This window comes from Onychostoma macrolepis, chromosome 23 (assembly GCF_012432095.1).
Source record: "Onychostoma macrolepis isolate SWU-2019 chromosome 23, ASM1243209v1, whole genome shotgun sequence".
Lineage (NCBI taxonomy): Eukaryota > Metazoa > Chordata > Actinopteri > Cypriniformes > Cyprinidae > Onychostoma > Onychostoma macrolepis.
Genome location: NC_081177.1, coordinates 9,940,363 through 9,958,908, shown reverse-complemented (window position 1 = coordinate 9,958,908; position 18,546 = coordinate 9,940,363). Strand labels below are relative to the sequence as shown.

Below are 18,546 nucleotides of genomic sequence, written 5' to 3'. Positions count from 1 at the left end.
ATTTTCCTCATGTTTAAGTCACTCTGGATAAGGACATCTGTTAAATGAATACTTAAATGTAGTGTAAATGTGTTTGAAAGTGTAACGTTATTTAATGATCGGATTATCTGCTGAATCAGATAAAATCAGATTTCTTAAAAAAATGTATTACACTTTTTTGTATTAATGTATTACAGTAAAAAATAATGTTAACACTTTAGAATAGGTGTAACGAGACCAACGAGACGAGAAGCGTGCGGATCCATTTGCAAGCTTTTATTGAGCATAGACGTGGTCATAACAGGCAGGGTCAAACAGTGGCTATCATAGGCAAGGCAAAGAGTAATCCAAAACGGGCCTGGATCGGTCGACAGCGAACAGTATCCAAAGGGGCTTGATGAGAGAGGAGTTCTGAAAACGAAAGCAAAAGTCCAGGCAGGGGAAAACACAATCCAAAACAGGCAAGGCAAAACTAGGAAAACTATCAAGGGCTCTGTAGAGTATAGCTAAGGCTAGGGGAGCGATAAACGCATACAATACTCGGCAGTGAGGGAGACAAAGTCCATGGCTTAAGTAGAGTGTGTGATATGATAGCTGTGTGATCAGTGCCTTCAGCTGTGTATGTGTCATCGGTGCAATGGATGATGGGAAATGGAGTCCAGTGTGATGTATGGTGTGAAAGTCAATGTGGTGAGCGAGTTCATAAACCGGATTCGTGACAATAGGGAACACTTATTAACTATTAACTATGACTTTTCCCTCAATAAATTCCTAATTTGCTGCTTATTAATAGTTAGTAAGGTAGTTGTTAAGTTTAGGTATTGGGTAGAATTAGGGATGTAGGATAAGGTCATGTAGAATAAGGCATTAATATGTGCTTAATTATTACTAATAAATGGCTAATATTCTATTAATATGCATGCTAATTAGCAACTAGTTAAGAGACCTTAAAATAAAGTGTTACCAAAATAACTTAATTATGTAATTATAATTGTATTATTATCAAATCAGACTAAATACAAATAATATGATGTATTGCATTACAATAATCTGAATTTGACAGAAAATAGGCTTAATTTTAAATCAATTTGGAACTGAATGATCCTACAATAATTTATAAGCAATATAATTTTTATTTTATTTTTTGGAATGAAATATGACCCTGAGATGTTTTTTTATAGTTTTTGTGAGATTTATCCTTTCACACAAACTCTTCACTATAAACCTATTTTTCTTTTTAAGAAACTTTTCTTCAGCTGATGTGCAGCTGTTTTCTGGGTCCTCTTGGAACAGCTTGACTATGCTGTCATGTTCAGCCTTTGTTAAGTTCCTCTCTTATTTTACTGCATGATGGCAGTGCGCCTGCAAATGTATGACATAATTGATTTCGTATGGTTCTTGCTGTATGGTTCAGTAGTACCTCTGCTGCATCGCACAAACAACTCATAGGGCAAAGACCATGAAGTGTATACTGTTATATAATCAATGGTAAGTTGAGATTTTGATGTGCATATTTTTGTCAGTGTGACAGAAACTCCCATTGTGACATGTGAGGGTTCAGTGCTCCAGGTCAACCAAAATTTACATCATATGGGTGGATCCTCACTGTGTGATTCATAGATCTCCATCTGCCTGCAAAATGAGGAAGTACATTACGACAATATCTGCTACTAGCCCCTCTTCTGCTCCCACAGAACTGAAATCTTCTTTGCAAAAGGAAATGTAACTTACCACAACTTCCTCTCACAGCTGCCTTAGCTTGCTAAGGGAATCTTCCTGGATAAATATACACTCAGAATTTGGTTTGACACTATGTGTGACTTAATTATATTTTATTTAAGAAGCTGCGAGGAAATTAAAGTTCTAACAGCTATTCAGCAATTTTTAGTCAACCACAGTTAATATGTTGCTATAACCACAAGGAACAATACAACAAACAAAGCAACAAATGGTTGTTAGCGGCTAGACTGTTTACTTATTCAAAATGAGTCACTAGCACAGTTCAGTGCACAGTACTGTATGTCCAACAGAAATGTCTCCACTCACCACTGTTTCTTCAGCTGTCATGGCAGCCTTTGTGTTGTTTCCTCCTTCACTGGAACAAGAACAAGAAGTTGTTTCCGTTACCTGTGAAGGAAACTTTCTAAGTTCCACAAGAAGACACTGAATGGGAAAAGGCATGTACATGTACCTTATTGAGTTGTTCAGCCAAAATAATCTTGAGTCTTGATTACTGTTTATTTAACCATTTTTAGGATTGGTTCTATCATCAGGGAATGACAACATAATAGTGTGACATAAGAGGGAGCATGACTACAAACTACAAACAAAAATCATGACAGAGCTCAGCTTGTATCATTTTTGAAGAAAATATGTGATAAAACTCACAGCTATGATACTAGGTTGCCAGGGATCTCAATATAGTTTTGCTCTGAGATGTTGCTAACATGTCACTATGTTGTCGCTATATGGTTTTCTGGATGGTTACTAGGTATTGTCTGGTTAAAGAACCAATTCAAATGTCTGAATATTCATATTTTCTAAATATGGCTTAAGTATCTCCTTTAATGCATGTGGTAATTGCTTCTTGATTTATTAAGTCAGATCACTTAGAAAAACAAAGGAATACCTCATCTCAACAAGTGGCATTATTTGAGTTATCATTCATGTCTGTAGCACTTACTTACAGTGTGAGAATAGTTACATGCTTAAGTTTACTACTTAAGATATATTTAGTACTCTAATGTAAGATCAATTGTAATAGTGATTCTTGCTCTAGTCAGTGCTGTATTGTTAATTTTGGCAACTGACGGAAATAAGTTTATGTTGAAAAACAAAAATGACTAAAAGTGAAATAAAGATTAATTAATGCTAAAAATATTTAGAAAAAAAAAAAACTAATAAAAATGGACATAAAATTACTAAGACAAACTAAAATGAAAACTAAACAAGCTAATTCAAAATATTAAGAAATACTAATAGTATATAAATAATACTAAAATAGCACTAGCAACCACTAATAATTGAGTCATATTGGCTTGGTCATGTTGTATTTGAGCTCTGTGGACAAAATTCATAACACTAGAAAAGTTTACACATTGACATTCAGCCTACTATTAAGTTTTTTTTTCTGCAAGAAACTATTTTCCATTTGTCAACTAGCCTCTTTTTCCCAAGTTCTTAACTTGCTCGTTCATTTTACAAGTGCATAAAATGGCAAAAAGTACCTTTCCATCATTATTGAGTCACATTTTTACAGCTTTACTTCTCTCCTCACATGTGAAGTTTTCCTCCATTCAGTGTGTTCCAGAGGGAGGTGTTAAATCTATTCTGAGTGTGGATGTTGGAGTGCAATGGCGTCAATGGGAGACTGTTTTATCATTCTCTTTGTAAGAATTACAGAATCCCCACAGGCTGCAGTTATGAAGGAAATCATTGTGGCTCATCAGACTTTGTGAAGCTCTAATGATGGTGAGCTCGCTGTGATCAGAGAGCATTGTTTTATTAGCTGATCTTTTTTAGATACACACGCTATAAATAGCAAAGTGCTTTGGTGGCTACTGAACTTGTGATCTATAATTCATTTTTAGTCGTCACACTAATAGCAAAAATATACACAGTAGCACTGAATCTTCAAAGAACAAGTCCAAATGGTAAGAGACGACCAGCTGTTTTGAAACTTTCTAAGAACTGTCTGAGCCAATTAACTTTCACTTCAGTGTAAAAATTTCTTTCTTTTGGCTTCACAGCAATGAAGCTCAATTCATTGACCAGGTTATAGCAAGGGCTTAAAGTAGTAGAAAACTTTCATTGAAAATTTGACTAGTATGTACAAATGGATAAATAAGGCCTGTTTCTCACCTCATACAAAAGCAGCGTGTATTTATTTTGGCGCCCTTAATAACATTCACTTAATTTGCCCGCGAAAGCAGCTCGTGCTTGTCTATGGTGCCTATTTTTGCTGCGCGTAATGCGCTGAACACAGCAGAAAATGTTGGAAATACACAATAAACCTATTTATCTACACAATATTTTGCAATGAATGCTTTTAAAAGCAACATAAAATAGCGAGGCGCGGAAACACGGTCTATTCAGATGATTTAAACAGTTCATGTTTGGTGTTTGGCTTTAGTTAATTACCATTTGGATGTAACTGTGGTCCCGCTCCTCATCATGTAAATTAGACTTTATGACCAGTCTGTTGGCATTTTAGTCAGTCATTTGAATAATAGTTTGAATGATAGTTACTTATAGTTACTTTCTATGGCGGTGCGCTGGGAGGCCACGCCCACAGTGAGATCTCATTGGTCCAAATGAATGCTCCGCTAACGTCTTTGTTTCAGGTTGCCTTGTACCTTGTATATTAGTTGACAGACAAATTAACTGGAACTGAAAAGATATTTAAGAGTTGTTTAGCAATCAGTTTAAACAAATAAAACGACTCACATTAAAATAATAAGAAAAATTACAATTATTAAATAAAAATAGGAAAAAGCCAAAGACAGGAATTCAAAAATGTCAAGGGTCACAAAGCCTATTACTTTTTTCCTGTAAATGTAATACATTTTAAGGCTGAGGCTCTGAATCATTTTCCCCCATGCTTCTCCCACGTCATATTAAAGGATGTTGTTAATCCACTGAAAGCATTATTTGTGTTCCTTACACATTCTTCATCTTATCTACACAAACCTGCTACTGAATGTTCAAGTGTTCTTATTCACATCATTCTGTTTGGTCATTCAGCAAATACATGTTAACACTTTGGCATTTCCTTACCGTTGCATTGTATTGCACAGTCATTGGTTCTTACTCTATCTGCATTCCTTCGGGTCTTCCGGCTTTTGGAAACACGACACAATGGTGAAGCCAAGTCAGGAAGTGATGGATGACTGACAAATCTCCTTTACCGCTTCTTGATTATTGCTCAGATCCTGTTATGTGCTGACATATTAGTGTCATACATGCAGCAAAAATATGAGATATGTGCTGGCAGTATTGATGATTTTTATAACTTAAATTGATAGAAATAAGCTTTAAAAAGCACAATAACTTCCTTATAATCAAAGATTTGCCATTGTATCCCTTCAGAATGAAACCAAGTCAATGTTTTACATAGATGTATGATTTGCATCATAAGTGAAAAGCAAATAGCAGTGGCTGGGTATATCCTTAAAGGACAACACAACATTTCAGCAATATTTAAGGCTGTGTGTGGCAATGTTTTCCATTGCTAAAGCATACAGGAAGAGAATGCAGACACCCCTGAGACAAAGAGGCATTTTGGTCACTGTACCCACCAAGCTGTTTCCTCCCATTCAGGGGATACAGGAAAATGTCATTGTTCTCCAGGCAAGGCATGAAGTGATGTTGAAAAGACGGTTGCAATTTTATTAGCGGTCGCCAAAACAGATACAATACAGACTTAACTTCAATTTGCATAGCTTAATGCCCCCCTCCACCCTTTGATAAAATTAAAAATGCATATAAAGACATACTGAAAGTTGATATAGGCCTGGTCTTTCCCTAGAAGCAATTCCTCACCAGGATGTCAGCAACTTTCCTCAGGCCGTCCCTTCCTCTTTCATTCAGAATAACTGTGTGGAACATTAGAGACGTTCATGTGTTTATTGAAAGCCCTGTATGGTTTCACAGCATGTCGGTGATGCTATCATCATTACTCATATAAACAGTCTCGTGTGAACATTAAAATGATAAATGACTTAAAGTGAGAAAGCTGAGCTGAAAGACGGGCTGATTTCTGCTGGTTTTACAGTCGGAATCTGAGGTGTGAATAAACAGAAGATGACTGCAAACAATGAGGTGCTGAGAATCTTGGGATGGCTTGGTAGGCCTCATTTTTGACATTAGATAGATAGATAGATAGATAGATAGATAGATAGATAGATAGATAGATAGATAGATAGATAGATAGATAGATAGATCTGCAGTTCATCTACAAATACGTTTCCCAGAACTACTGTGGATTATTTTTGGGCAATAGCAAAGAACAAGGGCAAACGGTGAACAAGACAGAAAATGTCATCCCCTCATGCAGCATAAGGCTGCAGGTTTTTCCTGGATGTAAGACGGCTAACTAAACATTTGCCAGGAGGATCTTGCTTAGATCTGCTCCATTCATGGGAGAGTTTCGCCCTCTAGTGGAACGGAACGCTTTGTGCCAAATGCAAACTTTAATTTACCACGTGACTCGTTCCCTCAAACTGTTTACTCTTGACACGTTTTAAGAGTAAACGTGTCAAGGTCCACTAATGTGGTCTTCTTAAAAAGATTTACTCGATTTTCTGTCAAAATATGATTGTTTTTGGGTCATTCTTCAATTGGGGTGGCAAATGAGAGGCAGAATTTGTAAAAATGCTTGTTTGTTTTTTTCTAATAAAATATATTGCTAGGCATTTAAAATTAGTTTAATATGCTATATCCATTCAAATGAAAGCTTAAGAACATTTTGATTTTTAAATAATTTCAATCAAACACTGGTGACAAAGCCACTTATGTCTATGTCATTTTGAAGTAACACCACAGACTTTATATTGCAAGTTACTCTGTGGTGTTACCAGAAAAGACAGTAACACCACAGACAAATTGGCATAAATCTAGACTTTTCTAAAATGGAGGCTGCCATCATGATGATTTCAAGATCAGGGGACATTTTGGAAATCAAAATTTTGATTAAAATATGTAAAATCTGCAAGTTATCAACATAACACAACAGACACAAATAAAGTGCGACACGTGAAATTGTCAGAAATTTAGCTAAACTTAAGAAAATTAATAAGAAAGAATGTACTCCCCATGCACGCCTCAGATCAACCAGCACCTGCAGTAACCTTTACACACAGGAAGTAGTCCAAATAGCATTCCCCCTTTTCTTAAAGGGGCAAAATCCATTGTGGTAACACCACAGACATGAATTTGGGGGACACAACTTTTTTCTTAAATATAAAAAATATGTTTTTTTTTTAAATGTTATATTGTTGCGATTACATTCCATGATACCTCTCTAAGGTATGGTGGGGACATCCATATTTTGTTACAAATGCAATCTCTCAAACTCAATTAAATATGTATTTTAAAACAAAAATGGAACTATTAATAGTGCACAAATTGTGTTTACCCTACAGAATACAAACATTTTATAATTTATTGGTATTTAAAGTTTATTTCAACTGTTGTAAAGTAGAGGGACACCACTTGCCACCGCAAATGAAGAATGACCCTTTTACTAAATAATTTGAATTAAATTACCTCAAAATTGTTAAAAATAATAGCATGTTATATGTAAATAAATTATGACTGAGCTTGGAGAGGATGTAACGGACAACTTGGATTCAAGATTTTATATGAATGTGGGTTGGTAGGTAGGAGATTGACAGATTGTACATAGAGTGTCAATGGTCCATTTGAGAGATAGGTGGCGGTAATGCATTTTTAAGTTTGCGATCTGCCATAAAACAAGAAGAAGGAGAAGAAGATTATATATGACCACATATGGTACTTTAGACAGTTTCACACTTTCGACACTGGACAATGTGTATTTTAAAGTTTTTAAAAAAAGTTATTTTCTGTGATTATCACTGTCGGTTGAGTTTGTATTGAAACCGGACCATTCCTGTGCTGCAAGGTAATTTTGATTCCCTCATGAATACTGTTAATATATAATTTCATGCAACTCACATTGAAGATGGACACAGTTGTTTTATTCATTTTAGATTTTATTTCACTCACATTTTCATATAAAACTTTGTATGTTTTGTCTCCTCTGTAGGCAACAGTTAGCATAAGTCACTCTTACAGTGTAGAATTCAACTCCATTCAGCTTTATTAATGAAGCGCCTCTAACACACACACACAAACAAACGCATACAATCATAATGTAAGTTGGTTTTCAGTTACTGTAGTGGTCTCAAATCTGAGTACTTAAAAAGGAGGTGACATGGAAATCAAAAATATATTTAACTAAAAGATACTTCGCGTTTAAGCTACAGGTACATTAGCATGTGCGACATTCAGACCTCCTTTTAAAGTCAATAGTTTTTAGACCACTGGACTTGTGGATGTTCATACATCAAAATAATGAACTACAAACAAGACTGACTCTCTTCCATGTTTTGGTCAATAGCAGGCCCTTAGACCACCATTTTTAAGGATACGCCAGTTTCTAGCTACAGACAAAACTAGTTTGAGTGCAGGAATGTTGTTGGAGTGTTGAACACAAAAAAAGACATAAAACACACGTAGCCAATACATCAAGATTATTCAGTAAACAGAGGAAGAGACATGCTAACATACAATGAGGCAAAAATAAAGTAAGAAAAAAAACACTTTATAAACACAGTAACAGTATAAAACAAAACAAAATCCTTCTTGTTTGATTGGTCATTTGCAAAACACTTAATTATTGCAGATTAGGTCTTAATCAAACTTAATGCTTGGAGCTTTAAAATGCCAAGTCATATGAGGGTGCGCAACCATGCTAACAATTTCATGATTAGCCTCACATGCTCCATTTTAGCTAATGTAATCACATAATGAATCATCTCCTTTACTCAAGACTAAAGGGTGTTGTAAGGGTGAGTAAACTTGGAAGCAGAGAGATAACAGCAACATTTGCATTCACAACCAACTGTGGATTTTTTACTTTTTTTTTTTCTCTCTCTACATAGACTCTACATATAGTGTTAATATGAATATGTAAAAACTAAAATAAGAGCACCTTTTGAAATATGATGACCCCATACTACAGTCCCAAACATTGGTTCATCTGACAAATCAGCATGAATCTTTCTGGCACACGTGCAAACATTCACTCACACACACACACACACACACATATACTGCAAAATGACAAATTTCTTGGGTTCCTTACGTTTAAATAATTTAGCAAAATCACAGAACTCATACTATTTGAAGACACTATTTTTTTCATGTAACCATTCAAATTATTACTTTGTTTTTAACGTTAAACAGAAGTGAAATAAAACAGCTTTAACAAAGCATCTAAGTAATCTTTTCATCAACATTATTCATATTCTAAAACGAGGGATGAGACTATAATGGACTATAAAAATGCAACAGGGAAGAACAGTAAGGATACAGAGGCAAGAAAGATGGTCTTCACAGGGTTTAAATGAGGGTTTGGACGTTAAGAATGAGGTGCACTGTTGACTTGTAATGTTGCTTAAATATCAGGACTGGTTAAAACTGTGGCCTAGTGAGATAAACTAAAAAGGCCAATGTGTAAGTCAAAATTACAATATTTAATCTCCTCAAGTCTTCCTTGCATTGTCATACAGTTCATAAAGGCCAACATGACATATAAGATCACCTTGGATTTTAAGTACTGGATTTAAAGGTTGAACTTATACAGGTCAATCTCACAAAATATGTTAAGAACACGCCTTTGATGGTGGTAAAATTGTAAAAATATTTTTCAAATATTACTTAATTTATGTAAAATGCCATTTCATTTTCCTTTTTTTTTCTTTTGAAATGTGACCTGGACGTGTTTTCATGAGATTCACCCATAAAATGTCTTCTGTAATCTTTAAAGGCTTGATGTGCAATAAATGTGTATGATCTCATTTGCTCTTCTAAAAATGAAAACACACCCAAAAAAAAAAAACTAAATGATTGTAGATGACAATACTCACGCACATTGTCCTCGCCCTAACAATACAAAGCGGTGGTAAATAAATAAACGTCCACGAACTGGGACGGTATAGGCTACAGCTTCAAACGGCGTCAGGTCAAGACTACGATAAATCAGTAAAGAACTGCTGTGCAAATGGCTTGCACATTCATTCATCCTCCTGATCCCCTCTCAGCAAGTTCAAACGAATCAAGTTTTCAACGTGCATACAGAGAACAAGCAGCTTTTTCACTCATCTTCATGCTAGCTCTTTGCAAAACACTTGTACAGTACATGAAAACCAAGTATTTCCAGGATTGTTGGATCTATTCACAGGAAGGATGCTACAAACAACACCTTCTTCTAAAATTAGCAACCCCTTTTCTTAGTGTTAGCATTATCCATATGCATATTACTAATGTTGCATTCACGTCCTGAAAGAATGACCATAATTACAGGATTCTGAGTATTAGAAACCATTCAAGGCCTTCTTTTTTTTGCAATAAGTAACAAAGCTGTGCGTGGATACATTTTGACGTTATGAGCATTGTCATATAAACTGAGTATATGAACTGCTAAGAGTTGTCATCTTATAATTGTGGTAATTCTGACAAGACATGAACATAGTGTTAGCATATATCCTCCTGACAGTGCCAATTAGTTGTTGGGGTGCAGTATCGGAAACTCTACAAACTGGAAAGGCCATACAAAGGCGCTGGATAATCCTGAAAATGCTTGCTCCTCGACATAAAGGCCACTTTTTCCCACTAGTATCAAGTAATAAACCGATACCATACTGGAAAAACAAACACTTGTTGTCAGATCAGGATCTCTGCTTTTCCTGTTTCTTTTTCATTTATTTATTTTTTTTTTTTATAAATTATTCAATTTTTTTCTTTTTAATAACTTATTTTACCACGGACAACCTACTTCAAACACAGTACATGCTTATCTCCAGCTAAATTGGATACAAACCCATGAAGGTAACTTGTTTCTTTAACATTTAATAACATTATGCAGTCTTGTAACATCGCACTGTGTGGAGTAGGCTTTCTTTGAATTTAACAACTAACTTGTGCAAAACATCTGCAGAGGTGATGGGCTCTACACTTCTGGAGGAAGTTGTACTGCCTTTTCATCCGGCGCCAGGCATGTCTCGAGGCATTCCCCATCATTTGAGGCCTGTTCTGGACAAAGTTGTTCTTCGTCCCCATTCTTGAGAGGTGGAGGTACTTCGACAGACAAGCTCTTGGCCGAATCCTGCCCGCAGGTTTCTTGTTTTTGCCGATCGCTCTCCGTATCTGGATCCCCACCTTCGCTCACCACTTCCTCTACTTGTGCAGGAAGCGTCTCAAAGGCTGCTGTCTCTACATGACCTACCTGATAATAGAGGACAGAAGCAGGGTCTTTGAGCAGCCTCTGCTCGGTCTGTTCATCCGCATGGTTCTCTGTAATACACAGCAGGGTGGCACCTTCGGGAAAAGGCCCTTCTAGAAGGACTCCCTCAACACCTTCCATGCCCTCCATTCCGGCCTGGCTGGTGAGGGCATCCTGCAGGAGGCAAAGGGTTGGGTCAGTGGTCTGCGCCTCCTCAACCTGCTGCTCTTCTTGTTCCAGTCTCCTTTCCCGTTCCTCCGCACTCTGTAGGTGAAGCACGGCTGTTTCGTTTTCACGCTCCAGGCTGTCGCACTGCTCCTCTTGCAACTCCTGAACACTTTGGCTTTCCACCTCCACATCCGAGTCCAAGGGAGAAAGAGATAGAGATGGAGAAGAGACTAACTCTGTCTCTTCCCCACAATCCTCTCCAGACCTTACACCCAACAGGGTTCTCTTTTCCAGGTCAAGTTTCATGATAGTGTGAAGATAGTGGGTACGCACACGAAGAGGGTTGAACTCAATGCGACCAGCTGTATTACCACAACCGTCACGGGTGCAACCACATGGGAAGGACATCCGATCCACCTTTGGAACAAGGTAAAAGGGAAAGAGCATGTATTTCATTTGAATAGGCTTATAGGCCAATTCAGGGGTGTCTTATGCTGCTTCTGGAACATCACCTTCCAGCATAGTTTAGCTCCAGTCCTAAGTAAACACACCTGAACCTGGAACTCAAGGTCCTCAGGATTACAAGAAACTTCCAGGCAGGTCTCCTGGAGCTAAACTCTGCAGGAGCTAAACTCTGCCCTTAAGGAGCAGGATGGGACACCCCTGGGCCAACTGGACTCATCTTAATAAGTCTGACTTTTAAGAATACCACGTGCCCTACCTGGCACTTAATTCCAGCTTGGCTGCAGCCACAGTGCCGAGGGTCACAGTAGAAGCGGCAGTCACAACCGCACTCCTCCCGGGACAAACGTATGGCACGCAGCTCAGTCTTTTCTCTGGCATCTATGCGGGCAATACCCGAGGCCCTCAGTAGTGCCCGACGCCTCTTGGTCGGAAGAGGCTGCAAGAAGAAGCAATCGTCCACTTCTACACTCTCAACATCCAGATCCTCATCGGATATGTCATCCAGGGTAAGCAACTCTGCTTCGGGACAATCCACAGTTCCATTCCGTGTCAGCTGGGAAAAGTCAGGTAAAAGAGATCTTAAAATCAAAACAAAATGGCTACCCTACTGCAAAGCAGAATCCATGACACACAACTAACCTTTAACTTGCGAGCGTTGAGCTTTTCTTGCTGTAGGTGTTGACGCAGCACATGCTTGTGGCTGCTCTCTTGTTCTCGTGCAAACTCACCAAGGGTGTAATGTCTTATAGCACAGTGATGGCGCGCCATGCCCAGGGAGCTGCCACCCTGACTGGGCACACTGGTGAAGCCCTGCCTTCTAGAGAAGTAATAGACTGTCACTGCGTCAAAGCGTACCTGCTTACGACCTAAAGATGCTTTGTGTCTTCTAAGAATGGAGGGGGCTGCAGAAACAAGATAAAGAGACACCGTCAACAATGTTTTGGTCTATTGCTTTAGTACTCAACCTACGCCTCCTTAAATGACAATACTGTGGTTCAAACTAAGTGTATCACTTTATCCCAAAAGAGTTTTTTTTTTTTTTATCTCAAGGTTTTCTTACACAGTAGCCACAATGCCCAAGTAGCACAAGTTCCTGAAACAACATCCTTTGTTGGTCTTTGAACAACATTTCTATAAAGAAAGAACTAACACTTAATACGACCCCTATCCATAACCTATCACTAGCATCTGTGGGAAATAATTAATTGATAAGAATGTAGTTTTCTATAGCTATAATACTAACCCTAACCTTAAACCTACTCCTAAAATCTGATTGTTTAAAAGCAATGTTGCTCTAGAAACATCTATGAATGAGGGTGTTGTGGCTCTTACAAACAAAATAAAATTGCTAACTTGATTGTAGAACTGACTAATAAGGTTAGCATGGTCCACAGACTGCCTTCATAGTAGCCTATATTTCTGAAAGGGAAATGTGTAAATGTGTACCTATGTGTAAAACAAAGTAAATACAACAGCTGTCACACTTAACACTGAAATGTTCCGATTTGCAACTGCTGCAGCAGTACAAATATTATATGTGGAATTAGCTCAGGAGCTAGGAACAAAACAAAACAAAACACAGGGAAATTATTTGAGCCCCTTCATAAACCTTCATAGACTTCAGGAAGTTGATAGAATAGTGAAATTAAAAGGCTAACTTATGGTGTGTTCTTACGTGTGAGAGAGCTGGAGGGAGCATTGAGACTGTCGCAGCTATCAGCGCTGTCACTGCTAGAGATGTCATCATCCGAATCTTTGGGTGTGGAACACTGCGAGCCGCTGTCCACCTCCTCGAATCTGCGCTTCAGGCCACGAGATGACACTGTCTCCATGGAAACACTGCGTCTGGAGGCATTACAGATAGGTACATGCTTTGTCCAACAGACTGACAGAGTATTGCTAGCAAAAATTAAGCATTAACAATCATGACAAGAGTGTACATGGCAAGTAGGATGTGTATCTGTCCAAGAGCAGCATTTTACTTAAGAAACGCTTTTGAATACACTTTCTCATACAAATTATATAACACAATTAAAAATACTGGATGGATATAAAAAAAACAATTGTACTTTTGTCATTCCACCTAAAGCTTAATCCAAAATCTACTGACAATGAACAGTGTAAGTGAATCAATTTGGTGCATATCTCAATTGCCAATATTTAGAAATATTATATGGTTCGATAGATAGAGTTTTGAGGTTTTTTTATATTAATAATATTAATATCTATTACCTTTTCAAAACAAAACAGTAATTCCTCAATTACTGTTAAGTTACAAGATTTCAAGTTTTATTAAATAAAATAAATTTAAAACATATAAATAACACTTTACGAGGAAAAACAATGTGAAACTTGGCCAGTAACAGATTAATCAACAGCTGCAGTGCTGAAAATACCTCACTCTGAAGGTCAAAGTGACCAAATGTAACATAAAAAGGCAACAAAAAAAGGCCACATCAGGAAGCTTATGCAATATCACCTATTTTACTACCTAATCCTTGACATTCACTTTCTCCATCCAGCATGAAAGTCCTGCTTAAAAATCATGAAGCCTGCAAACATCACCATGGTAACTGGTTTAAAGCAATAGACGTGGAAAAACTGCATCCACGTTTTGGGTCTCTTTCACCCCCGTTAAAACCTTACAAACAACAAGCCCTTTGCAAGCCGATGACGAGACCAGTTCAGTCAAACCAGAGAGGTCACACAAGGCCGAGTCAGGACGTTTGATCAGACCACCTCCTTAGCCCGAGGGAGCTGTGTAATACAACTGCTTTGAGCGGCTCCATGCCTGATTTTCTTCATGATTAAACACTATTTTTAAACAGTCAGTGGCTTTTTGCTTGGTTGAATGAGAACAGTCTGGCGGTGGCTTTGAGGAAAGGTCGGCTTTTTCCATGTGAAGGAGAAAAAAGATGGCTTATGAATTATGACTGACAATTAAACTCAAAGCATAATGGATTTAATCCCACAGATTTGTGAAATCCATAAAAACTGGATTAGTTTTATGAACTCTGATTATGAATGCTAAGGAAATAGCATTAGCCTGACTCGGCTTGAGTATATGAATGTCTTATTGATTCATTTTTATAATCATTCATTCAATAATCAGGCCGGGTAGTCTCAAATTCAAGCCACATACATGCCAATCACCTATCACCGGCAAAGAACGTGTTACGACCTTGAAACATCAAAAACAGCTGCGAAAAACAACAGGATGATGAAATGAGAGAGATGCCCGATTGAGTATATGCTGCTTTACGCTTCAGTGTCTGACACACAGTGTGCTGCTCTTGAATGAACCGTATCCATAGAAACAAGAAATGCGAAGAAACGAGTCCATTTTTGCTTGCTGTGAAACCGACCTCGCTTTCATGTGTTCCTTTTATAATTAAAGCTACCGTGGTGAAGCAGTAAAATGCACAGAAATTATGTGGTGATGTACAAGAAGCTGCAAGCAAATAATGCAGTCTGCCAATTACTGTGCGTTCAGTGAAGCGTGCCAAAATTTCTCCTCAGTGCCAAACTTAGAGCACGTCACTACTATTAGACACCATCATGTACACTCATAGTGTCTTAAAAGCATACGTTCTAACATACATACATATACATATCTATCTATCTAGATCTATATATATGCATATGGTAAAGCAATACATGTAAATCCATGCAGTGACAACAGAAAGCTTTGCAATGCTACCAAACCTACACAGCAAAGATTTGTAAGGTAACGGATCTCATCCCAACCCAAAATGGTTGAGGTGTTTAGGTAGATTACATGTATATAAAACCTAAATAAATGGTAACAAAACAGCTGAGCAAGATGGACATCATAATCTAATAATCTTCATTTTAAAAGCATTCATCTTGTAAACTGAGACTTACTTTATAGATGCTACATCATACATCAAGTACTAAAACTAGTCGGATATGCAACTTCCTGGCACTAATCCTGGGTAAGAATAATTTTAAAAACACTGTTTTAGATGTAAAAAGGTCATTAGTCCTTGATTTGAGAGTTATGATTGTTGGCAAGTGGTAAGAGGCTTTTAAAAGCACTCCCTTTTATCGTGCAATACTGGCAGGACTAGATATGGGCCTCAAACAGCAAATGTAACTCAATGCACATTAAATAAGTGAGAAACAAACATCATGCAGAGGTATACGTAGGATAGGAGCATGTTTGCATATCCCAAAGATGTCAGCAAGAAGATAAGGGGTATTAATTTCTATGCCATACATGATCCAGGGATGCTCCATCTTTATATAAATAGCAGAAAAGAAAATCCATCTGCAACAGTATTGCCGTCTGATGCCAATGACTGAAGGAATAGTTTCTGAATGCAGCACAGGTCATTTAAAAACAATGCAAATTTGAAATATGTTTGCAGATCTCCTGACACACATCCTGTGGCCTATTTGAGGTGGACAGAAAGAGTGAATAATCACCTTATTACAGTACTGACTACGCATCAGCCTGTTTGACTGGTCTGCACTGAAACAGCCCATCCTAGACAAATGACACATAAACATCACGTCTTTCTTTTCCAGCATCGACGAACTCTGCATAGGTGACGTTGCAATTTCTTAAAATGCAAACATTATTCCCATTCTGTAGGTGCATCCATGCACCACTTCCATCCACAACCAGCAGCTGGGAATTTAAAGAGGTCTAGCAATACAGAAAGTGGAAGATTTATTACAGTATGACATCACACTTTGCACTACAGTGTCTATGTTACTAGAAATAATTATTTTAGCAGTAATATACATTTGCTAAACAGGTACATCATACAATAAGGACACTATTATAAAACATGACTGCATCATTACGTGCTATCATTTATTCCTTTAAACTAGTACTTAATTTTATATTAATACTTGTTTAAAAAATAATAGTGAAGAAACAAATTGCAAATATCTGTCAGTTAATTGTATCTATAGTTTAGTGTTTTAATGGAATTTTAACTGTCATTGATATTCATTCATTGTATTGTATTTAATGCATTATGGAATTTATAGTAGTAACTATTCAAATACTTAGATGCTTCATGCAATAGATACTATTTATTAGAGTTGTAGTATGTATTCCAATTATTACTAGTCTATCTTACTAATTCACCAAAAGTAGCCATTTTGACTAGCCATTACCCAAAAATCTATTGTGACTAGTGAAATATCACTTGTATCAAATGTTATAGGTGAAAGTGTCTCAAACTAGCATGTTAACAAATATGTACTAGGAAATCTGGTGCAGATACTAATAACAAAGTACCTAATGAATAAGTACAAGCAACAAATCTAGTAAAATACTAGTCATGGGTAAATAGTCAACACCTAACCACATATTTCTATAGCTCACAACTGCAAAAATTGTTACCATTAATGGCTAGTAGCAGAGAAAGAGTGTGTAATGAAACAGTGCAAGTACAATAAGTGCTAGTGAAACACAATTAGACACTAGTTAGTTTAAAGGGATATGCCTAAATGTTAAAAAAGGCTTGCCACAGTGTGACCCAATATGATTGGGATGACACATCACATCACATATGGTCTGTCCTGTGAATTTATATTCTTTACTGGAAAACACAGACAAGGGGGTCTTATGACAGAGCAGAAAATGGCATGCTGTGTTGCAACCGGTCCAATGATCAACCCGTTTTTCCTCGTAGGCTGGGCTGCATGGGAAAGACAGGCAGAAGTGAAACACAAAACCTTTCTCATAAGCTTACCTTGGGCAGAAATATAGAGCCTTTAAACCGGCGAAGCTGTCGCTCGATTCGTGCTTCCTTTACTTGGATGGTTCTTTTCTTTGGGGATTTTGAACCTATTTCAGCTTTAGACTTCCACAAGGTTACAAGATGACAGACAAAAGCGACTTCAGCCCATCGAAATGGCCAGACCAATAAGGAAATAGCAGTTTATTCACGAAGATATAGTGATGCCCGAACATTTAAGCATCGTAAACAATGAATATTTGTCTTGACATAGACTACAAATGGGGGTTTTGTGTATCAAGAAGGCTACACGAGCATTCAACGTTGCAGTCAAGCTCTGTAAAAATTAAAACGGGGCAGACGAAGGCAGACAAGGACCTTATTCAATGAAAATTACAAATCCCGGCGCAGATGCATCCAATAAGTGCAGATAAAATCTTTAGGTGATCCTTTAAAATGCCTGCATTCAAAAAGAACAAATAGAGCCGAGCCTTCGGGGTTTTTTTCCTCCGGATAGGTGGTTGTGTTCTGCGCTATGTTTAGACAAATCGCAACGTTATATTTCCACCCCGAAGGAAAGAAAAAAACAAAAATGATGTGTAGTATCTGTCGGCCCGAGGACCCTATGGGCCTCTCTTCTGCCCCGGTTTGTTACAATGTAACAATAGAGGAAGGAATGCCGCACGGGACACATATATACTTATTGTGACGTCATCGAAGTGCCGGCGTAGAGGCTGCCGGGAAATGTAGTTCTAAAGAGCCTATTGTTAGCATTGGGAGCTGCGTTGTCTTCCTCGACAGGAAAACGGACATGGTTTCTCAGAGCGGTTATATTTGGGATCAAGGCGCGTAAAAAATAAATGGCAACTGTTCCTCAAACAAACGTCCCATCTGTGACATTTACGCTAGGCTAGCTGGCCCTATTTGTAGTCCTAGCTTGTTTTTTTTTGACAGCTCGGTTTCCATGGAAACTAAGTGGGGTTGATTTTAAAGTGTAGTCACACTATTAGCGAGAGACTAACAATGAAAAATAAATTACAAATATAAAAATATAGGTGGGTGAATTTCAAAATTTCACACACTAGAATTGCAAAAAAAATACTGATGGTTAAAAATGCTTTTCATTTCCTTTATGCAAAATATATTTCTATTGATTGATACATTTTTGTGAAATTCAAATTCCTTTCGAAG

The 18,546-nt window shown here is 37.5% G+C and overlaps 1 protein-coding gene and 1 long non-coding RNA gene across 6 annotated transcripts; both read right to left on the bottom strand.

The window, feature by feature from the left end:
• Positions 1 to 253: 253 nt before the first annotated feature.
• Positions 254 to 6,781, bottom strand: LOC131531534 (uncharacterized). Of its 3 annotated transcripts, none has more exons than XR_009268716.1 (6): positions 4,756 to 6,781; positions 4,120 to 4,368; positions 2,026 to 2,106; positions 1,711 to 1,755; positions 1,565 to 1,611; positions 254 to 390 (listed from the first exon to the last, which is right to left on the bottom strand). It is a non-coding gene; the product is annotated as an uncharacterized LOC131531534 (long non-coding RNA). The 3 variants fall into 3 exon arrangements; XR_009268717.1 differs by having other exon boundaries at positions 4,120 to 4,910; positions 5,475 to 6,781; XR_009268715.1 differs by having other exon boundaries at positions 4,120 to 6,781.
• Positions 6,782 to 7,623: 842 nt separating this feature from the next.
• On the bottom strand, positions 7,624 to 18,435 carry csrnp2 (cysteine-serine-rich nuclear protein 2). Of its 3 annotated transcripts, none has more exons than XM_058763046.1 (6): positions 17,371 to 18,435; positions 16,088 to 16,310; positions 13,314 to 13,483; positions 12,278 to 12,540; positions 11,895 to 12,191; positions 7,624 to 11,590 (listed from the first exon to the last, which is right to left on the bottom strand). In XM_058763046.1, exons 3-6 carry the CDS (start codon positions 13,468 to 13,470, stop codon positions 10,733 to 10,735), a joined length of 1,575 nt encoding a protein of 524 aa, XP_058619029.1. In that variant the 5' UTR covers positions 13,471 to 13,483; positions 16,088 to 16,310; positions 17,371 to 18,435; the 3' UTR covers positions 7,624 to 10,732. The 3 variants fall into 3 exon arrangements, with proteins under 3 accessions (XP_058619029.1, XP_058619031.1, XP_058619030.1); XM_058763048.1 differs by having other exon boundaries at positions 16,088 to 16,148; XM_058763047.1 differs by lacking the exon at positions 16,088 to 16,310 and having other exon boundaries at positions 17,371 to 18,434.
• Positions 18,436 to 18,546: the final 111 nt, after the last annotated feature.